This window comes from Wyeomyia smithii, chromosome 2 (assembly GCF_029784165.1).
Source record: "Wyeomyia smithii strain HCP4-BCI-WySm-NY-G18 chromosome 2, ASM2978416v1, whole genome shotgun sequence".
Lineage (NCBI taxonomy): Eukaryota > Metazoa > Arthropoda > Insecta > Diptera > Culicidae > Wyeomyia > Wyeomyia smithii.
Genome location: NC_073695.1, coordinates 265584973 through 265610829, shown reverse-complemented (window position 1 = coordinate 265610829; position 25857 = coordinate 265584973). Strand labels below are relative to the sequence as shown.

Here is a 25857-nt window from a genome sequence, read left to right as displayed (position 1 = left end):
TACCCATTATACTAGGTTAGCGTGACATAATCAAAATTTTTAAGTATTCAAGAGTGGGCAATTTCGTGACGCTCTCGATGTTTTCGGTTTTCCAATTTGTACCCATGAGACGTGGTTCTACGTCAATAAACATGATGATGTACACTGGTCGACAAAATGAAAAAAAAAATACAAAAGCTCAAACCGGAAAAAAATGGAAGATTATAGCTTTTCAACCATTCCTATGAATTTTGATGCCTCTAGCCATTACTAAAACGCGTTAACTTACGTGAGAGTGTCGTATAGAAATTGCTCGCTCGATTCGTGGCTTTAATGTTATGTTTTCGAGGAAACTTATTTAAGTCTCTGAAAAAACGGTAATGGCTAGAGACGCCCAAATTCACAGAAATGGTTAAATAGCTATAATCTTTCATTTTTTCCCGGTTTGAACTTTTGGAGGGCACCTGTGTCGACCAGCGTTATTGGCTTCGTGAAGATTTAAAAATTATGAGCCGTATCAATTGTACTTATTAAAAAAAAATAACAATAATGATTAGATAATGGTGTTGATGATATAAGGATGATGGACGATTTATGATGATAAAAGTAGGACGGTGGTATCTAAGACACGACCGCATGGCGTTGGACTACGGTATTTCCATATTCCATTAAAACAAATAGTTGACGGAATTGTAACTCTAAGATTTTCTGCCATTTTATCTAACAGTGCATTTCTAAATGCGGAGACGTTGAAGCGTTATAAATAATAGAATATACTAACAGAATGGATCTTTTATATAGGCGCTGTCACTTCAGAAAAACCTTTCTTCGTAGCTGCACTACCAAGACAATTATATAGTTTAGCGAATTGGGTAAAATTTTCCTACCTTAGCAAAAAGCAAACTCAATGGGACTATCTGAAATAGGAGACCAGAACGATTCAAGCGGAAGTTCTAAGAATGGAAATTTGTTGACATTAAACCGATCAAACTCAGGCTAGGTTGGCTCCAGCTCAGCATATAACTTTATGTATTTTGAGAAATTACGTTTATTTCAATTACTTAAAAGATCAAGAACTCTATTACACGCTATTTGCGTAGTCGTTATCAAGGGTTAGGCGAGTGACAGGAAAATATATTACTTCTTTAATTAGGATATAAAGCCTTTCTAAATGTTTTGTTATTTTTCACGATAGAGACAAGTTTGTTTTTTTTTTTTCAAAACCGCGCACCGAGAAACAAAACGAAAATTAAATGTATGCTCAATGAGAAAACTTTACCGATAATTTATGATACTCCTTTTACCGATAATTGACGGTACTTAGAAGAACCTGTTTCGATCTAAATGAAATTTCTAACAAATAAGTGTTGGTCATTCATCGACAGTATTTTTTCCTTGATAAATAAAGATTGGATGAAGAAGGTTAAATCGCTGCTGTACAGTCAAAATATTCAACCGTGTTCGTTCAGGCGTTTTGATATTTTTAATGACTAAACCTTCTATTAACACCCACTAGCTATCTACTTACATGCTATAGTAATCCAAACATACGAACGAATAAGAAATTCAATTCGATGGCATGCGCTTTTGAAAGCGATCAATATTCGCCACCACCAGCTTACTGCTGCTTCAGAAAGAACCGGCCGCTTTGCCAGCCAACGCACGAATGAGAAATTCAATTCGATTTAAATATATGATACCGGTACAGTTTTGAAATGAAAATGATGGGGTGAAATGTTCGAATGGTACCTTTTATATCGAGATTTCGTCAGTTATTCGGAAAGAGGGGAGGAGTTCAGAAGAATAGGGAATGACAAGGAAAGTAAAACAACAACAACAACAACAAATCGTTCATAAAGACAGATCGGTTGTATCCATTAGTGTCGGCTTGGGAAGAAAGGTGATTGGTTGCTCGGCATGATTTAGATAATCGATGTCATTTACCAATTTTTCAATAGTGTATCTCAAATAAGGGGTTGTTTTGTTACATCAATTTAACCTTAAAAAAAAATCTGATCGGTTAATGCCAAAACCTCGATATTCTGGGAAGAGTAGACTGATATATAAGCGCTCAAAACCTGACCACTTGTTCCTGGTTTTCCCTGGTTGAATTACTAGATTTTCAAATTCAGGTGCCTAACTTCGAGTCAGACGTAGTCCAACGTCAAAAATTTAATAACAGAGCAATTCTCGCTGAAACCAGGCCACTAGGTGCACAAGGTTTTTCGAATTTGATATAAATGCACATATTATTTAGGAATAGAGAAAAAATGATTATGCCATTTTTGTTTGATTGAATTTGTTGACTCCTCGGTCACCAAGGGGTGAAATAGTTCCTAGAAAAGTGGAAAATTTAACAATTCTTGATGTTTTATTTGAGCTTTATCTCTGAAATTCGTTATAGAACCTACAATAAGCAGCACTTTTCTGTGAAGAGAAATGATAAGGCTTCCATTTGGATAAGTCAAAATTTTGGCCACCATCTTGAATTTGGCCACCATCTTGGATTATATCAGAAAAATGCAATTTTGGCCGTGTTCGCAACTACTGATTTTCGATCTGATTAGTAGGTTAACACTGATGCTCACCTAATTTCTTTCTTGCATCTTATAGCATTTTTTCTCAGCTTTCCAATGCTGGTCTCAGATCGAGAATCGGTAGTTGCGAGCACGGCCAAAATTGCATTTTTCCGATATAATCCGAGATGGTGGCCAAATCCAAGATGGCGGCCAAAATTCTGATTAATCCAAATGGAAGCCTTATCATTCCTCTTTACAGAAGAGTGCTACTTGTTGTAGGTTCTATAACGAATTTCAGAGATAAAGCTCAAATAAAACATCAGGAATTGTTAAATTTTCCACTCTTCTAAAAACTATTCCACCCCTTAGTGACCGAGGGGCCATAAATTCAATCAAACAAAAATGGCATAATCATTTTTTCTCTATTCCTAACTAATATGTGCATTTATATCAAATTCGAAAGACCTTGAGCGCCTAGTGGCCTGGTTTCAGCGAGAATTGCTCTGTTATGAAATTATTGACGTTGGACTAACGTCTGACTCGAAGTTAGGCACCTGAATTTGAAAATCTAGTAATTCAACCAGGGAGAACCAGGGACAAGTGGTCAGGTTTCAAGCGCTTATATAACAGTCTTCTATTCTCTGACGATTTCTGGTGGTTTGATGACACGACGATTCAATGATTCGATGATTTGATGATTTAGGTTACAGAAGATTTTTATATTTTTATTTAAATCACATTATTGAAATCGAAAATTAGTTTCTCCAAGAATCCAGTGTTTTGCGGAATTTGAAGAAAAAAATTCTACGAGCCCCGAAATTATCAGGACATTTTGACGTAGAAACACGTCTCTCAGGAAGTTCCACTACATAGGGGTGTGAAGTAAAAATCTTAAAAACGGAACAGGGGATTATATTATCCAAAATGCTTAAAAGTCGCTTAGTTTTCAACGGATATCTTTCGTTCTTGTAACAATCGACTGGAAAGTCATTTTACCGTTCGCCCAAATGCAGAAAATAGTAACTTGATTTTTCGAACTATTGTACTATTGAAAAATGTCGAGCTATTTTGAAACGCAGATTTCGATCTCAGATTGGTCGCTTAATTCTTGCTTTTTCTAACACTATCGACAGAACATTATAGCTTGTTAACCGAAAATGCACTGTTTGGGCTATACAAGAGCTTGCTTCTGCTCAAACCAGTCATTTTACTAATGGATGGTAGGAAAGACGGTCCCAACCGTAGCAGCTCATAGCAACAGTGGTACCGGCAATGGTAGCTGGTACCAGCAGCCAAGCGATAGCGATAGCAGCAGCCTTACCGAGTCTGCTTTCGGTTTGAACAAATCAGTATAACGATGCACCGGTGAAACTTTGACTTCCTTTGGCAGCAACTTAAGGTTTTTGGATCTAGACAATCAAAATCTGCCGGCCGTCTCCTTTTTAATGTGAAAACAATGTTCTACTGTGTTGCTAGAGAGCCTTGTCAGGGCAACACAGATGGGCGATCAACTTCATATCCGATTTGAAATTACACAACAATCGTTCTTTTAGGGACACGCTATAAATAAAAGTGAAAGCAAATGAAATTTTGGCAAATGAAATTTTGATCTGCATGCATGCTAATTGTTACAACTTGTTTGCGCCGTATAGAGTTGGTTTTAATCGGGTTCTTGATTTATATGTGCAAATTAAATTCAAACTAAAAAAAAATCATCACGCTTAATTGTAAACTTCATCCTCATTTTATGATTTTATGATTTCATGATTTTATGATTTTATGATTTTATGATTTTATGATTTTATGATTTTATGATTTTATGATTTTATGATTTTATGATTTTATGATTTTATGATTTTATGATTTTATGATTTTATGATTTTATGATTTTATGATTTTATGATTTTATGATTTTATGATTTTATGATTTTATGATTTTATGATTTTATGATTTTATGATTTTATGATTTTATGATTTTATGATTTTATGATTTTATGATTTTATGATTTTATGATTTTATGATTTTATGATTTTATGATTTTATGATTTTATGATTTTATGATTTTATGATTTTATGATTTTATGATTTTATGATTTTATGATTTTATGATTTTATGATTTTATGATTTTCTGATTTTACGATTTTATGATTTTATGATTTTATGATTTTATGATTTTATGATTTTATGATTTTATGATTTTATGATTTTATGATTTTATGATTTTATGATTTTATGATTTTATGATTTGATGATTTTATGATTTTATGATTTTATGATTTTATGATTTTATGATTTTATGATTTTATGATTTTATAATTTTATGATTTTATGATTTTATGATTTTATGATTTTATGATTTTATGATTTTATGATTTTATGATTTTATGATTTTATGATTTTATGATTTTATGATTTTATGATTTTATGATTTAATGATTTAATGATTTTATGATTTAATGATTTAATGATTTTATGATTTTATGATTTTATGATTTTATGATTTTATGATTTTATGATTTTATGATTTTATGATATTATGATTTTATGATTTTCTGATTTTACGATTTTATGATTTTATGATTTTATGATTTTATGATTTTATGATTTTATGATTTTATGATTTTATGATTTTATGATTTTATGATTTTATGATTTTATGATTTTATGATTTTATGATTTTATGATTTTATGATTTTATGATTTTATGATTTTATGATTTTATGATTTTATGATTTTATGATTTTATGATTTTATGATTTTATGATTTTATGATTTTATGATTTTATGATTTTATGATTTTATGATTTTATGATTTTATGATTTTATGATTTTATGATTTTATGATTTAATGATTTTATGATTTTATGATTTTATGATTTTATGATTTTATGATTTTATGATTTTATGATTTTATGATTTTATGATTTAATGATTTAATGATTTTATGATTTTATGATTTTATGATTTTATGATTTTATGATTTTATGATTTTATGATTTTATGATTTTATGATTTTATGATTTTATGATTTTATGGTTTTATGATTTTATGATTTTATAATATTATGATTTTATAATATTATGATTTTATGATTTTGTGATTTTATGATTTTATGATTTAATGATTTAATGATTTAATGATTTAATGATTTAATGATTTAATGATTTTATGATTTTATGATTTTATGATTTTATGATTTTATGATTTTATGATTTTATGATTTTATGATTTTATGATTTTATGATTTTATGATTTTATGATTTTATGATTTTATGATTTTATGATTTTATGATTTTATGATTTTATGATTTTATGATTTTATGATTTAATGATTTAATGATTTAATGATTTAATGATTTTATGATTTTATGATTTTATGATTTTATGATTTTATGATTTTATGATTTTATGATTTTATGATTTTATGATTTTATGATTTTATGATTTTATGATTTTATGATTTTATGATTTTATGATTTTATGATTTTATGATTTTATGGTTTTATGGTTTTATGATTTTATGATTTTATGATTTTATGATTTTATGATTTTATGATTTTATGATTTTATGATTTTATGATTTTATGATTTCATGATTTTATGATTTTATGATTTTATGATTTTATGATTTTATGATTTTATGATTTTATGATTTTATGATTTTATGATTTTATGATTTTATGATTTTATGATTTTATGATTTTATGATTTTATGATTTTATGATTTTATGATTTTATGATTTTATGATTTTATGATTTTATGATTTTATGATTTTATGATTTTATGATTTTATGATTTTATGATTTTATGATTTTATGATTTTATGATTTTATGATTTTATGATTTTATGATTTTATGATTTTATGATTTTATGATTTCATGATTTTATGATTTTATGATTTTATGATTTTATGATTTTATGATTTTATGATTTTATGATTTTATGAATTTATGATTTTATGATTTTATGATTTTATGAAAAGATAAAAATGCAAATTAACAGAATTAACGAACTCACAACAGAATTTTGTTACCCTTCAGCCGCAGTTGCGAGATGCAACACGCAACAACGAAATATACTGTTGCGTGGCTGAGAATATTGCCATCTACGCTACTTCCATCCGACACGAGAAGAATTTGGTTTTTTCTTCCGAGCCGCAACAGGATAGAACGTATTCACTGTTTGCTAACATGAAATGAGATTTATTATTTGTACATCTCTTTGCATCATGTAAAACTGGGAAAACGACGTAACTTGAGAAAAAGGTGGAGCCACTTACAATATGGGTCTAAAATAAACAGCGCTATCAAGAAACGAGCTCGTGATTGGTTTGCTGATACTTTTTTAATTGATTTTATTCCATTTTTCCACTGGTGCTACTTATTATATCCAACTTTTGGGGAAAACTTCACCTTGGTGACGTTGGTGTTCAAGATCCTTTTAGTGATATTGTCACCCCAGTAAAAAGTGGAATTCTTCGACTAGCGACAATCGATTTTACTCTCATACCGTACATTATACTTAACGTCGGAAGTAGTGCGCTGTATAGCACGTCAGATGCGCTATACAGCGCACTACTTCCGACGTTCGGTATAATGTACGTCATTGGAGAAAACTTGATTGTCGCTGGTCAACAACTCCAATTTCCAAATAAATGTACTAATATGTACTAATAAAGCGTGCAATCAAAACGGCACATAGCACGTATGATTCTACACTATACTATTCTGTTCTCGGTCATACAAGCGAGCTCATGGTTAGTTGAATGCTATTAAACTAAACCAAACATGATTAATTTTCAACTTAGCGTTTTATGAATTCTTTATTGAAAATGCTGAAATTGCCAATAAAAGGGTAAATTATTATATCACAAGTTTGTCTATGAACAACTCCTTTGCCAGATTTTGAAGCTGTTATTTAAATAAAAAAATCGTTCCACAAAGAATACTTCAATAGAAGAACTAATAAACCCTTGCATAAGACTGATCAAAGAACACAGCTCTGATAGCAGTGGGGAGAACATTTTCCAATTTGTATACAAACCCTCATAATGTGACCGCAAAATTATTCTAACAGCCATTAGCAATTCATCGTAAATTAACACACTAACCTCCCTGCGCTCAAAGCGATAACAACTCGGGGTCACTGCATTGAGAATTAGGTTTCAAGCGTTTTCCACGTTGGTTGGCCAAACAGTGTACAGCGAAACGCGACTCCCAACGGCAGATGCGACGACCCGTCCATCCTAGCAGGACCCACTCGAGCGTGCTCTGATTGATGATGACAAGCACTGTGACTGCGCTTTACACTCCCCGACACTTGGGTGTCATCACTCGAAAGTAGCAGGCAGCCCACACAGTCTCTAAGCCCTTTCGCGTCCTCTCATCACTTTCTCAGCCTTTGCAGTATCGTCGTCAACTTTTGCGATGGCGGTCTCTACGAAGGGTGGTAGTGTATATTTCATATGCAAATTAGTACTGAATTCATGACCGGCAGAATTATCTAACTACGCCACCGGACGACCTGGCGGAAAGAAAAATCTTCAAAGAGTTCGACATCATTCGTCTTTGAAATGCGCGATGAAAAACTACTTATTTAGTACCGTGTGTGATGGAGAAATAAATTAGTGCTATAACGGTTCTGATTCTTTGCCGATGGTTGGTACTATAAGCAATCCTTGCACCAACTCTTAAACGAACCGAATCGAAGGGTGAGAAAATGCACCACCCGCTGCTTGGGTTCCTAGAGTAATCCAATTCTAAGCTTCAACAGGTGGTGGAAACAGACGCCGGTTTATAACCCTCGAGGATATTATAGTCATCCGACGTTGTCGTAACGACCGTAGACTTGTTGCTTTTACGACTGCTCTCCGGGTGCGCTTTGCTGTGTGTTGTGCACGCAAAATGCAACTGCAAACCCGGTGCCACATAAATTGGACACTTGCAAGTGGCACTTTCATGGGCACAAAGGGGAAACAATTTCGGCTAACCGTTATGGCAGCCATTGTCGAAACATTTTTTCCTGTTTAAGTTCGCGCAGAAACTACTTATGCTGCTTGTTCAAACAAAGGCACTTTGATATGATCCTGTCGCCTGGTGGAAATTAAGCCAATAAAACGAAGTTATTTCTCTGACCTGGTTAAAGCATTGTTCTTCGTCACAGAGCAAGCATTTTCTGACTGTATGGAACTTTTGAAACAAAAATTCATTTTGAAAACACTCTGGGGTTATTGGCTTAGGGAGTCTTATAAAATTCCTTACGACAATAGTGTGCTGATGATAAAAGTAAAACTTTAAGATGCATTTTACTATTAAAAATATGATGATTTCAATAAGCTGAACGCTATTTCCACCCTAAACGTAAATCTAACGTACGACCACAGTACACCAAAAGCATAAAGCTGTGATGATGGCGAAGTTATGGGATTACCTCCGTGGAATATTAACAATCATTACGCTTCACTTCCGCTACAGTTGGGCAGCAACAGGTGGCAAAAATAATCGTTAAATCGATTAAAGCAAGCGGAAATTCGCGTGAGCTTTTAAAGTAATCCCTGCACAGCGCCAACCCCTCCAGAGAAAACTGCCTGCCATAATATTCGGTGTGACGCGCGCGAGGCCTTCCCATACCGGAAATCGCATCAATATTTCAAAGCTTTCGTCGTTTCCATTGCGGACCAGAAGACCACTTCCCAGCGAGCCGAAGGAAATTGGCGGCTTCAAGTTTGAAACAAATCGACTGGTGGCTCTGTTTATGTTTTCTTCATTTCTCCTTTCTTTCAAGGGTATCGATTTCTATACGTCTGTCGTCTGTTACAAGTCGAATGATAAATGGATGAATACCGTTAGTTTCGTGTGTTTATCCTACCCTAGAAAGCAGTCAGCAGCAAGTGGGGTTGGTGGGGATGAGAGAGGGTTTGTCCGTTGGCTGGAAAAAGTCTAGATCGATTTCATTACTGACGTAGGCAGGCTGGTCAGCAGAGAAGTGAACGAAACTGCTGGATAACGGTGGGGGCGGTGTGGGTTAGGCAAGCTAAAGGTTAAAAATAGTTTCCAGCCGGGAGCACACACATAAATCATTTATAATCGATCCGTTGAAGTGATTATATTGAAAGAATTTGATTGTTGATTGATGTATCCGTGGGAATTTATAATCTCTCGTCCAGTTGCTTTAATAAAACAGCAATTTAGCTGGAGCGTTTCGTCTGACAGTTTAACAATTTTGTGGGCTCGTTCCAAATGGGGTAACAAGTTCCGAGAGCATTGTTCGTAATGTTTGTGCCATCCGCAGTCTGGTGCTGTGCGCTGCATTGCATAACTCCGCTGTTCCGTCCGAAGTTGTATGATATTCCAACAAGCATTAATTATCTTCTTTTTTTATATTCTTTCTTCAGTTTGCCCACCCTTCAAGGTGCAGCTTGTCGAGCCAAATGTTTTCCTGGCGGTATCATACAAGTTTTCATCACTCATTTAGTTAACTGAAGCAGTTGAGAGTCGTCCGGTTCAGAGTTCCTGAGTTTGATTTATAGCGGAGATAAATTTTCATTGATTTTCGCTTCAGTTAAGCTTCCATAATTAACGAATTAAGTTGCATGTCTGGCAGCACTGGTCCAGCTGTGTCGGAAAACAATGAAACATATACTCTTTTTCCTGCGGAAGCTATTACAAAAGTCGTAAAAGTTGACATTCATTTTTGTTTTAGACTTTATCAACCATGTGAATTACGATACGAACGCAAGTCGATTGTTATACCATGTTCTTCTAGGCGCAAACTGATGATATTCCGTGACACAGATAGCATGACTACATGACTAGGACTTCTCATCTGAGCGTTTCTATGTAAGTTTTAACGACTTCTGGAGTATGAGGCCAAGCGTTCTCATGCGGTACACTCACTTTTGCGTGCCTCTGCTTGTATTGTGACCGTTTTTCGTACAGTTCTCAGCTCAATTGAAATCGATTCCGCTCTCAAGTGACAGTTTCGTTCGGTTACAACACCTCATAATAAATAACATCGGTCTGGTCCCATCAATAACACAGCATAACATTGGCAGCATGCATAGTTGGCCAAGACGACAACGCAGAAGCATAACATTCTGTTGATTGCAGTAATGAATTTTCCTTCATTCATTTTTTCATCGCCTGCCACGATGCGACGACCTTTTTTTTCGCCACTGGAACAGCTGTTCACAGGTGAAAAAGCTACGCTCAACACCCCGAACGCTTGAAAATTACCTTAGTGGGTAACTCTTGATACCGCAGCAAGCTGTTCCTGCGTAGGGCATGGATCCTCATCGATCAAATCCTCCCATTCTGCCTCTTCGAAGGGTTTTGGCTTTCCTTCAAGAGGACAGTCGTCAACGTCGAAACTACCGTCTTTAAGGCGACTGAGCCAACCACGACAAAGTTTTTCGCTTAGAGCAATATTTCCGTAAACTTTTTTGACGTAAAATTACGTCTTTCGGCAACACTTAATAATAGGGGTACAATAAAGGTGCGAATTGAAATAAAACATCACGAGCGCACAATGGTTTAAAACGCGAAAAACGTGATCGTCAGCCTTTTGAGTATAAAAATGCTATTTAAACGCTAAAGTGTCTTCGACAAAGTTTTTGAAGGTCTAGAGACATCTTTTGATGCAAATAAATTTACCTAAAAGTGAGATAAAAAAATATTTTTTTATTTATTTTTTTTAATTTTAAGTTATTTACTTATCAAATCAAAATGAAGTCTTCAGCAAAGTTGTAGACAATTTTATGTAGAAAAACTTTGCTGAAGACACTTTGGTTCTACCTCTTGAAAACTGACCACATATGGTAGGTTTATACACAGACATTCTTAAAGTATCTAAAAATCGAAAAATACTAAATAACTTTTTCTCATGTGATTTTAGAGGCCTACTATGTTCCAAATATTTTTTCATATTAAAAAAATACATCATTCTGCCGAACAAACTTTGGGCAAATTTTCAACTTTTTCATGAGGTTTAGGACATTTTAGATAAAAAATGCACTTGGGCGTGGGTAAAAAAAATAGTTTTTTTGGTTTTTCGGCGTTTTTTCATGTTTTTTTCTTCAAAGATGTACAGAATCGAAACGATTTTTAATTTTTCATTACAAAGTACAAAAGCATTTATATTTACGGTACCGTACATTATTTGGAAACATAAATATAGAAAAAAATATTTTTTTCCGGAAAAATTGTTGTTGCCAAGGTTTTTTTTATCCACAAAATTAGCAACATTTTTTGACGCTCAGAGATAGATACTTTTATTTTATTTTATTTTGTCCATACGGTGGTACCTAATCCATACCGAGATACCTTTCGAATTGACAAAATAAAATAAAATGAAAGTATATATCTCTGAGCTGACATTTTCTTTTCAGAATTCAAACATTGGAAAAACGTCAAAGAATGTTGCTAATTTTGTTTATAAAAAAACCTTGGCAACAACAATTTTTCCGGAAAAAATATTTTTTTTCTATTTTTATGTTTCCAAATAATGTACGGTACCGTAAATATTAATGTTTCGTTTCGATTCTGTACATCTTTGGAAAACCAAAAAAACTAATTTTATTCACCCACGCCCAAGTCTCTAAGAGACTGCAAGAAACTAGTGAAACTACTTGGGGAAGCTAGTACTAATCCCCATCTTTCGAGTGAAGACTGTTGTTTTTGCAGCTTTTAGAGAAATTTCATTTAGAAAAAGTGCATTTTTTATCTAAAATGTCCTAAACCCTATGAAAAAGTTGAAAATTTGGGTATGTTCGGCAGAATGATGTATTTTTCAATATGAAAAAATATCTAGAACATAGTAGGCCTCTAAAATCACATGAGAAAAAGTTATTTAGTATTTTTCGATTTTTAGAAACTTTAAGAATGTCAGTGTATAAAACTACCTGTATGTGGTCGATTTTCAAGAGGTAGAACCAAAGTGTCTTCAGCAAAGTTTTTCTACATAAAATTGTCTACAACTTTGCTGAAGACTTCGTTTAGATTTGATAAGTAAATAAAAAAATAATTTTTTATCTCACTTTTAGGTGAATTAATCAAAAATATATTTGCATCAAAAGATGCCTCTTAAGACCTACACAAACTTTGTCGAAGACACTTTAGCGTTTAAATAGCATTTTTATACTCAAAAAGCTGACGATCACGTTTTTCGCGTTTTAAACCACTGTGGAGCGTCACGAAAATTGTCCAATTTCAACCGCTTATGACTCAGTTAGTTTTCAATGGATCCTATTTTGGAATTGGTCACGCGGGGTGCTTCAACTGTGCTTAAAACTACAGGAATACAACTAAAATCAAACCCGCGTTTTTTCGTTGGGTCGCACAATGCAACGTTCCATAGACGAAAATCAAAAAAGTGGATTTCTTGATGAACCAAATCTATATGCTGATATGTTTTATACATGTTTGAGACATACTGTAATTATATTATTCACCCGTAAGTTGACTCATACGATTTTGAAACGCATCTACTGTGAAGTGGTTTCAAATATTCATGTGACACGTTATTTAAAAAAAAAATTCTTAATTTTAAAATTTTTTTATGTACTCTATATCTTTTAAAGTATCTCCCAGATGGTCTCGAGGTACGATGCTGGCCCAACAAGCCAGTCGTCGTAGCTTCGAGTCTCGGCTCGGGAGAGACTGTTAGTGTCAGTAGGATCGTAGCGCTAGCCTCGTAATTGTCCTGTACACTAAACAGTCGGCTGCGAAGTCTGTATATAAATAAACAGGAGGTCAGGTTCCAAATCGGAATGTAGAACCAAGGCTTTGCTTTTTTTATATCTTTTAAAGTTAAATCCAAAATGGCAACGGTAGAGGCATGTAACTACTACATTTCAAATGTTACTATTGAGAAATAACGTAGCGCATTTGGAAGTTAAAGGCTTTTGAGTCATGCTTCTTTATGCTTAGAGAAAAAAGAAACTTTTGATTTAAAATCTATCGTCAAAAAAAGTACCCCAAAGTACCTCTCTGAATTTCACTTTTTCCCTATATTTGGAATATCCTTCAAACTCTGGAAATGATTGCCATTACTCAAGTTTGCAGTGCCTTATTTTTATGTATAACACGTAATTTATGTGTAAAACACATAAAAGATTCCTGGATTAATGATGTCTAAATGTTTCGCAACAGTAAACCGTGTGAAAATATAATTATAAAAGAGTTAAATAAAAATAATAATAAAAACTAATTGTGATGGCGTTTAGGTCACTTTTTCATAGCCTAGATATCATTTGAACATGCTTTTCAAGCCTTTTATCTCGGAATGGATAACATTTTTGGAAAATTATGATTTAATGCTTCTGTACAAAAAAGGGCGTTTGAGACATATTTGCGATTACGTATTTAACATTCGTCAATTATGCAAATAGTAGCTCTCATCGGTACTAAACATTTTTCGTATTACACCAATTAAAAAAAATTACTAGAATGGCTGTTTTAATTTTTGTCCCGCATTCCCATACATTCAACGCACTGTGGGTCGTTGGAATGGACTGGTTCCAAAATAGGGTGACCATAAAAAACTGTTTTATTCGTTGTATTTTGTTTTCAAAAATCCATAACTTTTGAACCAGTTGATCGATTTTTGATCTTTTTGGATCAAAATAAAGGTGATTACTTCTTGTTTTAAGAAAAAATACCAATGCTAAAATAAATTTTTGTCATGTTTGAATTTACTCAAATTTAAAAATAACATATTTTAAGTGATTTCTCCATATATAGAGTTAAATGTGCCCTTTAAATTGAGACTAATAGATATTTTTTATGTTTGCCCCAAAAATAATAACAAACGAATATAAAACGCATATATTTTTATGGAAAACATTATTACCTTAAATAAAAATTGAGATATTCATGATGTCAGAATTGTTGTTTGTTTCTCTTAGAAATCAGTCGTTTAAACACAGTTTTACGGTGAAAATTGAAATAACAAAGCTAGAGCGCAGAATGTGTTTTTCAATACACAACGGTTTTTCAAAGATAGAAAAAAACCTTTTTTATTAAAGCTGCTTTAAAATTTAGGAGCTATAACATTGTAGAAAAACTTTTTTTTCTATCTACAAAGATAAAAAAGTTAGATACTTGATTCCATCGAAAATTTGGGCCTCATATGTAACAACTTTGTAGAAAAAAGTTTTTCACTAAAATATTGCTATAGAGCTCTATACCCAAGTTTCTCCCTGCATTTGGTTTCTGGACCATTGTGCAATGGTGAAATATTTTCTCATATGAGAATTTTTGTAACTAGGATGATATTCAAAGGTCGTAAATCGACCCAAGATGTCATTTTGAACTTTTCAAGGTCACATATATATTGACATATGATAGGCTGGAATGATTCTATGTTAACATTGCGGTCGTGTTTCGTACACAAAATCTTCATTTTTTCAACTCTCAATGCGCTTCAGCTGCTCAGATGAGGAAAGTAACACTAGTACCGTAAGTGATGATTATTCGGCACAAACAAACAGTATTTGACGCCAAAAAATCACTAACGTGTCAAAACGGTTTGTTTGCCATCTGTCTTAAGCAGGTATTAGACGGAGCAAACATTTGCTATTTTTGGTAGGAATTTTATTTGCACAAAATAAAATCCGTACTAAAAATAGCAAATATTTGCTTCGTCTAATACCTGCTTTAGCACCAAAATCAACTAATAGTGAGTTGCGCATCTGAAATTTTTACCTTTTTTGTTTTGTATCATTTATGCTTTCATATGTCTTCGTGTTTATAATGCAATATTTTTACATTGACATTTTCCTATTTTATTTGGGTTTTTTGTTTTTTGTTTTGCTGATTGCGTACTTTCCAATTATTCTATGCAACTAGTTTTCAATTTTTTTATCTATACTTTTTCTGTAGACAGATGTTCTGTTCTGTTTTTTCCTCAAATTTTCATTGTTTTTTCAGGTAATTATCTGGTTCCTCTAGGTATCTGTTTTACTACGTTCTGTTTTTCTTGTTTATTTTTTTTCTTTGTTTAATTTTTTTCTGAAATTTTGTTTTTTTCTGATTTTCTATTTCTATGCTGTTTTTCTTCTTTTGTCTTTATTTCTGTATATTCGTTTTTTTATTTGTTGTTTTTCTGTTACATAGTTTTCTGTTTTGCTTTCACAATTGCCTTATTATATTTTCATTATTCTTATTTTTTTGAGATTTTTTGCTTTTCTATTTTCATTGTTTTAAGTAATTCTCTGGTTCCTTAGAGTTTCTGTTCTACAACGTTCTGTTTTTCTTGTTTTTTCCTTATTTATATAATTCTTTTCTTTTTTTGAAATTTTTCTGAAATTTAGTTTTTGATTTTTCCTGATTTTCTATTTCCATGTTGTCCTCTTTCTTATGTCTTTATTTCTGTATATCCGTTTTTGTTACACAGTTTTCTATTTTGCTTTCACTATTGCCTTATCATGTCTTTATTACATTTATTTATTTTTTGAAGATTTTTTGCTTTTCTATTTTCATTGTTTTTAGGTAATTCTCTGGTTCCTTTGAGTTTTTGTTTTACTAAGTTCTTTTTTGCTTTCTAATATATTTCTTTTCCTTGGTTTAAATTTTTTTGAAGTTCAGTTTTTGATTCTTTTCTGATTTTCTGTTTCTATGTTGTTCCTCTTCTTCTGTCTCTATTTCTGTGTATCCGTTTTTTATTTGCTGTTTTTTTTTTGTTACACAGTTTTCTGTTCTGCTTTTACTATTGCCTTATCATATATTTTTTAAAGCTTTTTTGCTTTTCTATTTTTACAATTTTCCGTATTTTTATATATCTATATTCCATATTTTTGTTTGTCTATATTTATGTATTGAGCTCCTCTTCCTGTTTTTTTATTGTTACCGTATTTTCTGCGATTTTTCCAATTATTTCTCAGGTTTTTTATATTCACCTTCATTTTTCTGTTTATATTTAGATTTTCTGTCCTTCTACTTACTATATTGTAACGTTTTATTTTATCATTTCTGTTTAATTGATTTTGAGTTTTTGTATTTTTTTTTTGTATTTTCCTGCATGTTCTCATTTTTTTGAGTGTCATTTGGTTTAATTTAAATTTCTGTTATCTCAATCTATTTCTACCTTCTCTGTGTGTTTTTTTTTATTTATTTCACAACTTTCTCAATAAGCAGCTGTTTGCCTCTTTTTCTATTATTTTACTTTCTGTACTGGTTTAGTTATTTATCCCTGTTTTTTTCAATATCAGAAAAGATAACATTTCTTATTTACGGTTAACCTTTTCACTTCATACGGATTTTTTATTTTCGAATTTTTCTATTTTTTTTTGCATTTTTTTATATTTTTTTTTCGTTGTTTTCGTGTTCTGTATTAATTTTACTATTTTTTTTTCATAACTTTGAGTGTCAGATTGTATAATTTTATTTTTCTGTTATCGCTTATTTCAAACTTTTTTTTAACTAAATTTCTGTATATTTGTTCGTTTTTTTTTTATTTTTTCTATCCCGTTTATCTGCTTTTCTTGTGTTTAATTTTTATGTTTTTTATGTTTGCCCATTGTTTCTAATTTCTTTGTTCTTTTATATATCAGTGTATCTGATAGTCCTTTGTCATTTTTGTCCAGTATTTCTCATTCAAATCATCGCTACCATAATTTTGTTTTATCTTTTCCCTGAGCTTATCTTGTATTTGACGATTATTCCCAACACTGCTCAAATAAGGCAACAATTCCGGTTGACATCAATATCAAAACCACGTTGTGAATATCCAAACGTATGTCGAGTTCGTTTGTAGGGTAGGGCTACAACGCTATAGCACTTTTACACCGAAGCTATTCGTTTTTGGCTTTCAAGCTGCAACGAAACCGCAAGTTTTTTGTAGTATGCAGCAAAATCAAAGTGCATATTATATGAAGGTATAAACACACATGTTTGTTTGCTTAACAACCGCTTTACAATGACGCTAAATTTTTTATTTATTTTTTCAGTTACTCCCTATCTTTTCCTTTCTTTTACTCTCGCTCTCATTATTTTTTTTCTCTTTGTCTTCCTCTCCCTTTTTATAACTTCCTGTTACTCTCTCTTTTTATGTGTGACGAAAAAAAAAGTTTCACGGATACGCCTGAGCCAATGCGAATGCTATTGATCTCATCTGAAAAGTGTCATAACTTACTAATTTGCTATTGAATATTACCACCATCTTTAGCTAAAAAAATGGAATAATCATGGAAAACTTTTAATAATTTTTATAAAAAAGCGAAAGATGAATGACTGGTCCTCTGCGATTCATAATACTACACATAATAATCACTATTTCAGAGCAACCCGACGATTTCAACGAACTCAAAACTAAAAATAAGTCCTTGTCAATTCCATACATTCTAGGATTTTCGTAAATTTAAAATACTCATTAAAATATCAAATCGGGAAACCGGAATCAACATGCTAATAAAAGTTTAGTCACAAGATGTATTTAGTAAATCACTTGGGAACTGTACATAGTTATATTATTTCAAAAGAAATTAAGAGCCTAAATTACAGCGTATTTAGATTTTGAAGCATTTACATTATCTATGAATAGTGAATTGATCCTATTTCACTAATTTATGATAAATAGTTAGAATAGTAGCGCATACGTTTTTAGCATTAAATAGGTTTACTTCGAACTTTCTGCTGAAATTTTTATGCAGTATAGTTAGGAAAGACTGACTGTGCAAATCGCGTGCGCAATACTTCTTGTTTCGACACCATTTTGAACAGAACTGAGCGTGCATCAACAGAACGAAAAATATTGGCATCAAGAGGAGAGAGAGATCTCACATATAACTCTCATTTCTCTCTCGAGCGTGTTTTTTGGGGAGTAAAAGAAGATCAAAAAAATCCAAAATCTCCGTTGTCACCCGTTAAAAGGAAACACATAACAAAATACATTGATCATTTATTTAATAACACCGCTACGGTCCCTCGGTTTGTACCCTTCTTCAATGTTATCCGATTTCAAATGTTTCGAGCTAATAACTGTCTTCTGGTTAAATGCCCTTTTTCGTTCAAATACTTTCAATTTCATTTGGTAAATAATTATTTCTCTTTGTTTGCAAACAAGATTGAACAACATCTTTTTGATATTCTCTGTACTATCGAACCGAGCATCATTGCTATCAAAGCCAAATTCAGATAGAAAATTAATCGCATAGCTTACTAAAAACTGTCCTAATAACGTCGATAGCACTTGTTTTGAAAGTTAAACTCGGAAAGGCTAGAGTACGAGGAATACGCTCTCACACTGTAATCATTTGAAAATTTGTATTGAAGGCACGAATTTGTCTGAGGCCAGAGCAACACGCAGCTAAGATAACCTCAGCAAAATATATGAACTTCACGATTATCATTCATTCTGCGAAGTCCAAACGGTGCAAAATTTAGTGGGGTCAATTTCCGCGCAACGATAAGAACAATTTAACGCAAAACACCCGTGTGATATATTTGCATTTTTCATTTAATTTTGTCCGCAGTTCCGGCCAAAAAGAAAATGTAGCCAATAATTTGTTGTCGAGCCGCGTGAAAACTCGGCCTGACTTTTTGACTCGGCCCAGCTAGCGAACGCGCAACAGCGGTTCGAAAAAAAGTCGTAAAAAGATCTGAATGGGGCAGAACGTGGGGTGCCATTTTTTCAACCAGCAGCAGCGGTCATCAATCAACGACGTCATGCTAAATAACGCAATAAATTGCTGCAGCCGCTGCCGGTAGTGAAGTCCGCTGAAGACCGCGCCACAGTTGCCGGCCATTACTTAGGATCACGAGGACATTCGAACCTGGGGAGGGGGCTGCACAGGCTGTGGTGAACACCAGCGTTTAGTTTATTTAGCAAAATATCGTTGGGGAAATGTTGTGAAAGTTTTTCACATTTTTCAGCTTACGTTTGCTAGGCTACACTTGCTAAGGCCCAATTTGTACGAAATATTATTCTGAAGTACAGTGTTCCTTTTTTGTTTTAGATTTCATAAAGACGAATATTTCATTATTATGCATAACTCCTCTCACAAATTGCAATCTCTTATGCAATTTCTGAGAGAAATTTAATTCTTCCATCATATCAAATTCATCCCGTCGTCGGCAAGCTGTGCTAATAAATTTCATGCAAAATTGAACTTTTACTTGAAGCTCTATCGTCCATTCAGTTGCCGGCTGCCACCGGCAGGATTGCTGCTGTTGCAGCCCATTTTCCGTAATTTCGTTCATTTCGTCCATGTTATACATTTGCACAGCCAGCCAACAAGACTAGGCTAGGTACTTTTTACGGGTGCCGTTAGCAGCTTGATATGAAACGAATATGAACGGATGAAACTGCTAGCGATGCAAGAGGCAAAGTTTTCCTATATCCGTGCTTTCCCATCGTCTTGGACCTCCGGAAAGCATATGCGCTTGGTCTAGCAGGTTTTTGTCATTATTTTTCATTGCGTTCCGGTCATTAACCTGCGTATGCCCAAACTCTGAGCTGATAGTGTCATGTGAATTATTTCGCTTATTCTCACCTGTAGTAGAACAGACACTAAACCTCACAACGTTGGTTGACGGCAAATGTATTGCATTGAGCTTTTAAGGGTTAACCACTAATTTGGTAGTTAGCTAACGCATACGGCAAGGATTATTAAGGTTTTGAAGTTTATGAACATCACAGGCATCAAAAGGTTACAGAGACCTTTCGATTAGGCTGTATAACTACGGTACATAGTTCCCACTGATTACCGCAACTGGAAGTAATGTTACGTTATAATTCAGAGGAGTCCAACGCCTCGAGAAAAGCAAAATTCAAAGATTTTTACGAGAGTGATTTCATTTTCAGAGAAATCCTTCTGAACATGATATTCGCTGCACTTTTGTGATTGACTTCTAAAAAGGTTTTGATCTCGCACTTGGACTTAGACTTGGACTTGGACTTGGACTTGGACTTGGACTTGGACTTGGACTTGGACTTGGACTTGGACTTGGACTTGGACTTGGACTTGGACTTGGACTTGGACTTGGACTTGGACTTGGACTTGGACTTGGACTTGGACTTGGACTTGGACTTGGACTTGGACTTGGACTTGGACTTGGACTTGGACTTGGACTTGGACTTGGACTTGGACTTGGACTTAGACTTAGACTTAGACTTGGACTTGGACTTGGACTTGAACTTGAACTTGAACTTGAACTTGGACTTGGACTTGGACTTGGACTTGGACTTGGACTTGAGCTTGGACTTGGACTTGGACTTGGACTAAGACTTTGACTTTGACTTTGACTTTGATTTGACTTTGACTTTGACTTTGACTTTGACTTTGACTTTGACTTTGACTTTGACTTTGACTTTGACTTTGACTTTGACTTTAACTTTGACTTTGACTTTGACTTGGATTTAGACTCGCTTTGATTTGGATTTGGACTCGCTTTGACTTGATTTTAGACTCTTGGACTTTAACTTGGGCTTTAAATTAAATTTACCTTTTGGACGCAAAATTTGACGATGAAAAGAAACATTAACGGCAAACGGGAATGTCAATTGATCAAACGGCAAAAAATACTAGGGACAGCATCAAATGAATAACAACATGACATGAAACCTTAACACAGAATGGGTAGAAACCTAGAAATAAAAATATTTAAAAAATAAAATTTGAAAAGATTTTAATATTATAAATAATTATATATTGAAAACATAACACTAGTAAAAATTACAATATATAGAAGAATTACAGATACAAAACATACAGATATGCAGAAATGTTTAAAACATACACAAAAACAGAAATACTGATAAACAACAAAAACAGAGAAAGTAGAAGGACAGGAAAACAGGATCTTCTAATTAGATAAAGTGACATTTGAAAATATCAAAATAAATTGAAAAAATGAAGGAAATACAAAAGAATAAAAAACATAGAATATACATCGAATTTCCTGAAAATCAGGAAAAAGAACCAAAAGTTAGTTCAAATCTGTAAAAATAAAAGAAAAAGTAGAACATTAGGAAGCTTTTGAGCCAAATTCGACAAATTCGAAGCAATTCGAGGCAAATAATGGAAACTTTAAATAGAGACGCGAAATTGAATAACAAAGAAAGAAAACAAAAACAGTTCACAAAAAAACGAGAATGATGAAACGGTTAAAGGAAAACGAATGAAGAACTTTTCAAATGTAAGAAGAAAAACGGATATCGGATAACAGAAAGAAGAACAAAAATCTAAAATTAACGTTAATTAAAAAACAAAAACGGATACACACACATTCAAAAGAGGGGGAATATATGACAACAAAAATTATAGGAGCGGAATATTAGAAAAAAACGGAAATCAAAGGCATCAGATTGCGGGTAATGGAAAAAGTAATAGTTAAAATGAAAATAACAAAAAACAATAATAAAAAATCACAACATAGGTAACAGGAAAGAATAATAATGACAATAAGAGAAACGGATACACAGAAATATAAAAATTAAAAGGCAAATATGAAAAAAGCAAACTCTCATATCAGAAAAAATGAAAACAAGAAAAGCAGGTACACTAACTAACATGCAGAAATATGAGAAGAAAATAAGAAAATTTAAAAAAAACTTAGAGAAACACTTAAAAAAAAACCCAAATACAGAAAATAGGTGAACCGAAAATCAGAAAGGAAGGACAAAACATTAGAAAGCGGGATAAATAAAAATTGAGAAATACAGGGTGGCCACTCAAAATCGATTTTCGATTTCTCGGTTTTTCCCGGTTTTCCCGATGAAATTAATTAAAATTTCCTGGTGTTTTCATTAAAAAAACTATGAGATGAACATCATTTTTCACATGTTTATTTATGTCCTTGCAAAAATAGTGACATGAAACAATGGAAAATATTTCTCCTTCTTCGCTTTCAGCTGTTTGCGACTTTAGCAAGTATCTTCATAGAGACCTCTTGCCCAATTTTCACTCTTTTTGTTTCCAAGTCGTTGACAAAATCTCGCCTTCTCGTGCTTTTTTTAATCCTTCTGCTTTTACTCTCTGTCAACCTGCTCTTGAGCTTACAATGCTTCTGAATAAGGGTGTCAATAAATTCAACCATCATACTTCGTTTTGCGTTAGGGCTTTGAAGTTATTTTTTCTCGAAAAAAGTTCTCATGCAAAATTTGATCTCAGACTTTGGGAAGAAGAACCTCAGAGTGACAAATAAAAAAATGCACATGAAATTGTCATATATTTTTTTTTTTTGATGACAAATGTCTTAGAAATGCACAAAACTTCGAGGTCTGTTATTTCGAACCAATTTTTTTTTCGAAAACTTCGACCCTGGGACTTTTGAGCTGGGCCCAATGGCATGTTAAGAGATTTATCAGACCCGTAAAATAAATTTAACCGACACTTTGAACAAACAATTTGAAAAAAAAAATTATTTAAATCAATCAGAGAATGGTGCTACTTTTTCTGGTAATTTGCATGACAAACCATGGAAATTCTGAAATCCACAAAAAAACGAGTGGAAAATCACAGCAAAAACTGTATAAAAAGCAATTTGTATGTATTTCTGAACAAAATCATGACAGTTTTTCAGGACTTTAATAAAAATGAGCTTATTTTTCAAAACAGTATACAATACATACTAACAAAATCGTCTTGAAAATTTCTTTCAAATCAAAAAATGCTTATGTTTTTTAATTTATTTTGCATTGAAATGCAGACTAATTGATATGTTCCAATGTTAAATCTAAATGAAAATCGTTACGTTTCAAACTTTTAAAGCAAAATACCACGTTTACGATTAAAAAAAATACTTTTTTCTAAATATCTGACATGACATTTTAATTTAAAAGCTCTAAAATAATTTTCCTTCTTTTTGCGTAGCTAATGTTTTGTTTTGATATAGAAAAAAGTGAGAAATATTTTACAAATAGCTCTTCAAGGTGGCAATACAGTAGTCAATAGGACGAACATAGAATTGAAAAATAACTTATTTTAATTCTGCAAAAAAAAACGCAAAAAGACGTATAGAGTTTGTGGAGATTTTTGATATACATTCTCTTTATGATATGTCACTTGAAATGCAATAATAATGCTCTTTCATAAAAATGCAAATCAAAACACCTACAATATAAATGTCCTGCTTGTGGTTAAAATCATATTAAAAATCAAGGTTTATTTTTCAACCGCACTTTTTCCGACCTCAGAAGTAGAACCCGGGTAGGTCCGTTCTGGTTTGGTCCTATATGAAATCGAGCTTTGAAGATTCCGGTCCTATCTGACTTTTGGTCGGACTCCAATGTTGAACACTATTCACAAGAACTTTCAATGCGCCTTCCGCGACGCTGATAGTGTCGTATACGATGTTTTGGGCAATCAATTTTTTTTTTTCAGCTGGTGCAAACCTGAGCAGTCCTTGTTTACATAAGAAGGGGGTTGGATATGCAAGATGAGAACGTACGACCATTTTCCTGACAAAATATGTTACGGAACAGCAAAATATGTTTATTTGTCTGATCAAGCTTGATTTTATTCAACGCTACGAGAACTACGAAGCCACTGCTGACTTTGGCTGAAGTTAGCAACCAGCATTTCCATATCTGGCAGAATTAAGCCAATTAGGTCATCAAGCAAAAAAAAAAAATACAGGATTACACCGCCGGCATGCAGGATCTTGATTTCCCGGTTTTCCCGTCTTTTTTCCCAATGATTTGAAATTCCCGGCTTTTTCCCGCTTTTCCCGTTTTTCCCGGAAGAGTGGCCACCCTGGAAATAGAACTTGAAACATTTTAACTCTTTTCTTGAGAACCGTTCGCCCAATCGTCTTATTGTTGATGAATAAATTTTATAATATTGATCATACATTTCAATGAATTTATGGTTCTTGCTAAAGGACCCCGAAAAAATTAAAAAAAAGCATGTATTTTCCTAAATGTTCAAAATTTTTCGAATTAAAATTCAAAATAATTCGAAAATTAGATCAAGAATGTTAACAATTAAGATCTTTTTGATTCAAAATGAATATCTGAATCTTTTAAAACCATTAGAATACAAAAATTTCAAGAAAATGTTGAAATTAAATTTTTTTAAATTAATCTTCCATAACAACTATTGTTTTATTTTTCCATCCTGGACTTTCTTTAATTGCGTAGTGGTCATTCTCGGCTGTTTTCCAGATATAGGAAGTCGCCATCTTACAATTCAAAATGTTGTCTGAGGTTGATAGGTCGATTTGTGGCTTCAGTGCGTCATAACAATTCCAGAAATACCCATATTGGGTGGTGTTTGATCATTTGCCGCTGTTTTTTAGAAACCGAAAGTCGCCATCTTGGATTTTAAAATGGCATTAGGGGACAGTTTTTTGCCTCTGAGCGTCAATCTGTTCAAAGAAACACTCATATTGGGTGATATTTGGTCATTTTCGGTTGTTTTCCATACACCGGAAATCGCCATCTTACAATTCAAAATATTGGCTTAGGTCGATTTGTGGCATCAGTGCATCATAACAATCTCGGAAATACCCACATTGGGTGGTATTTGGTCATTTGCCGCTGTTTTTCAGAAACCGGAAGTCACCATCTTAGATTTCGAAATGGTATTTGGAGACATGCCAGAAGAAGAAAGGGTGTTGAAACCTAATGGACATGTTTGTTACACCTGAAAACATTCACTTGCCAAATTTGGTTATATTTGCTTGCACAGCTCGAGATGTGTGAAATTTGAGTTTCATTTGTATGGGACCCCTTCAACTTTTTTCGAACTAGTGTCTATTTTCAACAACGGCTTTTACCCGTTAACATTCAAGTTAATTAGGGCCACAATGCACAATGTGCAGCAGGGGAAGCGAAAAATAAGCGAACTGGAAATATGATACAGATGATTCGGAAAAATATACCGCATCCCGACGGGACATGAAGCCGCATGATGTTTTGACCCGACGGGATGCGGTATATTTTTCCAAATCATCTGTATCATATTTCCAGTTGAGCAAAATCATTTCAAATCGCCTGGAAATACGCGAAAATTTAATCGACCATTTTTGATTTGAATGAAACTTTGCACACGTATTTGGCTTAGCAAACTGAGCATTTTTCACAGGTGGAGAGATTTTGTACACCCATGAGTTACATTCTAAAAGGGCGTTTGCATTTTGGCATAGGTTTTATTCGAAGCATTGTTGCCCAGAAACCGTTGGTTGTATAGAAAAACTGTCTGAGAATGAAATGTAGGGAATCGAAAATACATCATGAAAAAATATACACTGTACAAAAAAAATTTTTTTTGACCAAAAAAAATTAAGAATAAACATTAAACTTCAATTTAAAAAAAATCATCAGAATACAAATATTTTGAAAAATGTTTGAATTAGAATTTTCATAAAAAAATTAATCTACCATAAAAAAAATTATTTCTCTTTCTCCATCCTGGA

At 33.1% G+C, this 25857-nt stretch overlaps 2 protein-coding genes across 4 annotated transcripts in view; both read right to left on the bottom strand.

Annotated features, from left to right (window-relative positions):
• LOC129725460 (calbindin-32) overlaps nucleotides 1-25857 on the bottom strand; it is a 231853-nt gene that overhangs the window by 134031 nt on the left and 71965 nt on the right. The gene's annotated exons all lie outside the window — the stretch shown is intronic.
• Nucleotides 1-25857, bottom strand: part of LOC129720581 (class E basic helix-loop-helix protein 22-like) — a 74890-nt gene that overhangs the window by 5349 nt on the left and 43684 nt on the right. The window contains exon 2 of the mRNA XM_055672069.1: nucleotides 8304-8412. Within this exon, the coding sequence (XP_055528044.1) occupies nucleotides 8304-8412 (109 nt within the window). The remainder of the gene's footprint in view (nucleotides 1-8303; nucleotides 8413-25857) is intronic.